The sequence below is a fragment of the Bidens hawaiensis genome, unplaced genomic scaffold (genome assembly GCF_021521415.1).
Source record: "Bidens hawaiensis isolate Kalapana, Puna unplaced genomic scaffold, B.hawaiensis_p1.1 tig00002343_1, whole genome shotgun sequence".
Lineage (NCBI taxonomy): Eukaryota > Viridiplantae > Streptophyta > Magnoliopsida > Asterales > Asteraceae > Bidens > Bidens hawaiensis.
Window position 1 is genome coordinate 1,321,222 of NW_027491127.1, and position 5,194 is coordinate 1,326,415.

Sequence of the window (5,194 nt, forward strand, 5' to 3'; positions counted from 1 at the left end):
CTCGACTCGTTGACTCGATCTCAATCTCGTTTGACTTCAAAATCAAGCTAGAGCTTTAGTTGAGTTGTCCCGTTTAATTTCGAGCCCGAGCTCAAAACCAACCCGGCTCGAATCGTGAACAGCCCTCCGCCTAGTGGTCCATTTTAGCAAAACAAAAAAGAGGACTAAAAAGAAAGAGAAGCAATAAACAAAGGACCTATATATTCATCCTTATTATCTCAAGGGATAAAAACAACCATTTGACTATTAAGTCCAAAAGCATCATCCGATCAATTCGATATCCAAAACCCCCAAATCCAGTTTCAATTCAATTCAACGATGACGGTAACCGTCAGCTTTGCCGTCGGCGTACTCGCCGTTCTCATGCTCTTACACGCCGCTTATCAAACTATTCAATGTAACTATCTCTCCTATTATTGTTATGATTATTATTATTATTAACTTTAATTAATAACTTAATTGTTGTTAATTTGTGATAATTAGATAGGGCGTTGCTTAAGATCACTGAAGATGAGTTCACTGGACCTCCTTATGAAGTAACCTATTTCTATTTCTGTGATCTTTGTGATTTTTAGGGCTTTTGTGGATCTGAGTTTGAATATTATTATTGTGTTGATTTTCAGGTTTTAGTTGAGTTGGTTTTAGTTATGATTTTGAGTTTGTTTGCTGGATTGACTGTCCCGGGGAATTTTCGCTCGATTCTTCCTGATTCCGATGAGAATAGGTACTTATTATTATTATTATTATTATTATTATTATTATTATTATTATTATTATTATTGTTTGTAGTTGTAGTATTTTTTAAATAGTGTTTGGTTTTAGGGTGCAAACGAGCCGAGCGCTCACGAGCTACTCGAGATCGGGTTGTTAATAGGCTTGAAACGAGTCTAGCCTTATCAAGCTCAACCACAAATGAAGCTCGTTTAGTTACCGAGCCCAAGCTCGAGCCTTGTCTTAGAATATCGTTTAGGCTCTTCAAGCCTTAACTAGACTTGTTTATTTATACGTTTTAATAATTTTGGATCTATGCAGTCAATATCGGTGGTATCTCGGTTATCTGTCCTCGTGTGAAATATCGGTCAAAATGTCGATACCGATAATATCGGCGATATTGACTGATATTTCACCGATATTCCCGATCTCTGTGTTTTAAGTCTTAATTTTCAACTTTTAGTGTTTAATGTTATGTGTTTCAAGTCTTAATTAATTCCTACTTGCTATAATTGTTAGTGTTTTGCAAGTTGCAAAAGGGTAATTTGTTAATAGTAAAAGTGTATACTGAATTGTTAGTGTTATATATATATAAATTCTGCATGATATTAAATTTACCGATATCCCAACGCGATAATCGATATCTCAAATATCGGTCCTCAACCGATATCCGATATTTTTCGCATTAACTGCTTAGTTTTGGATTTATGAGCTTTGGCTCATTTAAGTTACTGCACATAAGCTCAAGCTGAGCTTAGGCTCTTCTAAGGGTTTTTTTAACATATAAAAATAATTTAAAAAATTGATCTAAGTTAATTAACAAATTATAAACGAGCCAAGCTTGATCTTGAAAAAACGAGAGTCACGACCTGAGCTCGAGCTCACGTAAGTTGAAACAAGCCGAACTCGAGCCTGGTCAAATTAATTTAGCTTGTAGAATATGATTTATTTGTTAGTTTATGAACAGATTTAGATATCTTTTTGGAAGGATTGATGCAATATGAATTTAAATATGTTTAGTAATATGTAAACTGAAGCAAGGTTTTCACTGGAAATTGAACTCTGCAACATTTAACACGAGTTTATAACCTGGGATTTATCATTTTTGTAAATAACTGTATGATATGCCGTGTATTTTGTTCTACGAATTTTGGTATTATGTAACTTGTTTAAAATGCAGGGTGGTGTCTTTACCCTCAAATATGAACTTTATGATCTTCAATCATCGTGGAAAGGCGTTCCCTACACAAACCGGTTTGAAGCTCAACTGAAAAGGATCAGATTTGTTTCTCACGTAATGGAATCCGTCTATTGTAGCAACTGTTTGATGGGAATCATCTGTCTTTTGTAGCATATGTTTGATGGGATCTTAGAGGCACGTGTATTGTGCTAGACAAACAATGACTCAAAGGTTACTTGTTTTCTATTAATATTTAAAATGTTTCGAATTCTTATTTTTGGTTATTTGTTTAGTTCATGACACAGTCGGTTTCGTCATGGATTGTTTTTAAGTTCGTAACCACATTAGTAACTTGGTGTCTGCTTGAAAACAAGGAAATGGCGGCGATGGCGATGGCGATGGCGTTAACCACTCTCAAAACCACTTTCAGGTATGGTTTCGGTGTTCGTCATCGATCGGAAACTTCGAACGGGTATCATTTGCTTCAAATTACATTGATGGTGGTGTCGGTCTTTCCATTGTTTAGTAGTTGTGTGTTTGTTGTCACTATGGAGGGCATGTGTCTAGGACAATAGCAACGATGAAGGTGGCTGAGGCCTCAACTGATTTAACTACGCATTAGGTACCCATTATTGCTAGCGGAGGAAGCGTTAATTAAACATTATTTTTTTGATCATTTCATCAGATAATGTATAATTAGCTCTTCCTCTGTTGGTGTGAATTGGTACCCGCTTGCAAGTTAATTAAGATTTAAGTGTGCTTCCATTGTGACCTTGGCCACCTTCATCGCCCCCATTATCCATAGTGGCAATAAACGCATGAGCGACAAACCATGGAAGCATCGCCCACACTGCCGTTTTACGTCTTCTATCTGTGATGCATACTAGAGCTGTAGCTGAGAGTGGTTTATGCCTTCATCACTACCGGTAAAGAGTTTCAGAGGCGTTGTCTTTTTTCAAATAGACACCAACGCTTTCATTACACCAATGGCTTATTTCATTACACCAAACCCTAATAAACGCTCGTACAAGCTTCTGACCCAACGTAGAAACCGAGTGGAAGAACCAAATCTTACAAACTTTGAAATTTAGGGGCGTGCATAAACCAACTCCAAACAAAAACCGATGGTTAGGTTTTATGTTTCCACAAAAACTGAACTGGATAAAACCAAACCCAAACAAAATCAATGGTTAGGTTTTATGTTTCCACAAAAACCGAACTTTTAGTTTGGTTTAGCATGTGATAAATACCATATTTATAATGGTGTTATGCAAATATTTTAGCACGACGTTATAATGGTCAATTGATTATTAATTACAAAAGTCTCAGTCTAGTTTTAAGTCCAAATTCACTATTTTTTGCTGGTTCTGTTTTGGCCTAAAAACTTTTAAGTACAAATGGTAAAGCCGAATTTTGGTTTGAGCCTGAAACGACACAGTAGATTTGTTTATATTAGGTGCATCAGCGTTGAATTTTGCAGTTTTACGTTGTAGAAATATCGACACGTGCGCATAAAGCAGGTTTATTAGAACTATTTAAACCAACATGATCAAGTATTTGCGTGACCGCTACTGGCTATAGCCTATAGACTTGCCAACTTCATCGGTGGCTTAACCATTTTCAGTTTCATTAAACTCGCTCACATCTAATCTACCTCCGTTGCGCATATTCAAACATTTGTATCATTAAGAGCCCTGCAGTTATATTGAACTCGTTTCAAACCTCGTAACTTGTAATGTAAGTGATCCCCATAACCCCATAAATATGCGATGTGCAAAACACAATTGAATGTTACTGCGTACCATTTATGTCGCGGGAATTTGAAATTGGAAGTGGATATCTTCAAATTTTGACTGGAATTCGACATCTGCAATAAAATTAAGACATTGAAGATCTCAGATGTATTGTTTTGAACAGTTCATACATGTATGTGATCTTGAATAATTCGATAAACTCCACGACTTAGATTGAATCAAAACCCGAAGTGGGAGATCAAACACAACAAAAATTGAAAATTGAATTTTAATCATCCAAACTGTAAACCATTAGTCATGCTAATCCTTATTAACAATCGAATTAGTGGCACTCCTAACTTTTAATTTCGTTATGAATAACAATATCACTTTCACAAATCCTTAGCTCAGTTTATATATCATCGGCGTGTGTTGTTACTGATAACAAAATTAAAAGTCTGGATTGCTAATAGTTAGATTGTAAATAGAGATTTATATTGATCAGTGGTTAATAAGTTTAATTATTATAATTCAATATTCGAACAAAATACTAACTAGTTTGTTCGTTGCTATAGATTTGAAAGTTTTTAAATTTTGGAGTATGAATAAACAAAGTGTGACACATGAAGTAAAAAAAATCAAATTCTAAACCTGAAGTGGTAAATAAATCGATATTTTGAAATAGAAAAAGTAAAATAAAACTTAACTTTAGTTCAAGCACTAATCAAATTTTTTGGTATAACCGATTTAACTTATAACCAGTCGTTCATAGGCTTGATTATTATCTGAAACCCGACCCGAGAAACTGTTAACCTGATCCCAGAAGTAGTTGTATCCATGGAACCTAAACCTAGCTTTATGCTACCCGAACCGTACTAATTCGGTTCAGTTATTGGTTAACTGTGCTTCTAGGTTTCGAGTCAACCCGAAAAACCCATTCCATGCCCAACGATTATATGTGGTGAATACCATAAGAGTCATTGTCAGTTTATTCGATTGGCATTCCATCCTATTACATGGCTATTGTACTTCTAATTGCTTATATATTCTATGGATTCTACAGTTTGTAATTGGTATTCTTCTTTTATTCATGAAGAAACACGAAACGTACCAGGCATAGTTCGGATCGTCTTCTACGGGATGATGTAACCAAATCTCGCTCTCCTCCGCTCAGATCTGCAATGGTTTTTGGGGGTGTGGAGGTGACTGCTAAGAAATCTCGAGGATCTCTTGTTTAAAGACACAAAAATGGTTATGGTGGTGGCTCTTATTGAGAACAACCTTAATAAGGAGGTGGAGACCTCCTTATATAGGGAGCCTCTGGCCACCATCATGGTACCCTAATGGGCCTAGCCCAGTTAGGGTTACCTCCACAAAACCCCCTCAGCCCAATAATATTGTATTAGTCCATATAATAAAATAAGCCAAACATAATAAATTAAGGTCGTAAGCCGGGTTTAGTACCATACCCCTACAAGCCCCCAAGTCCAGTGTTGCTCCTAGGCGTGCAAGCGTTTAGGTGGAGCGCTGGACTTCATAAGGTGTGTTAGGATATGAGGCGGTTTTTTCC

The 5,194-nt window shown here is 36.2% G+C and overlaps 1 protein-coding gene across 1 annotated transcript; it reads left to right on the forward strand.

Moving 5' to 3' along the window:
• The first annotated feature begins 220 nt into the window (after positions 1 to 220).
• On the forward strand, positions 221 to 2,168 carry LOC143618859 (membrane magnesium transporter-like). Its single transcript, XM_077090932.1, has 4 exons — positions 221 to 397; positions 484 to 536; positions 624 to 724; positions 1,892 to 2,168. The coding sequence occupies exons 1-4, from the start codon at positions 319 to 321 to the stop codon at positions 1,980 to 1,982; spliced, it is 324 nt and encodes a 107-aa protein (XP_076947047.1). The 5' UTR covers positions 221 to 318; the 3' UTR covers positions 1,983 to 2,168.
• The last annotated feature ends 3,026 nt before the right edge of the window (positions 2,169 to 5,194 follow it).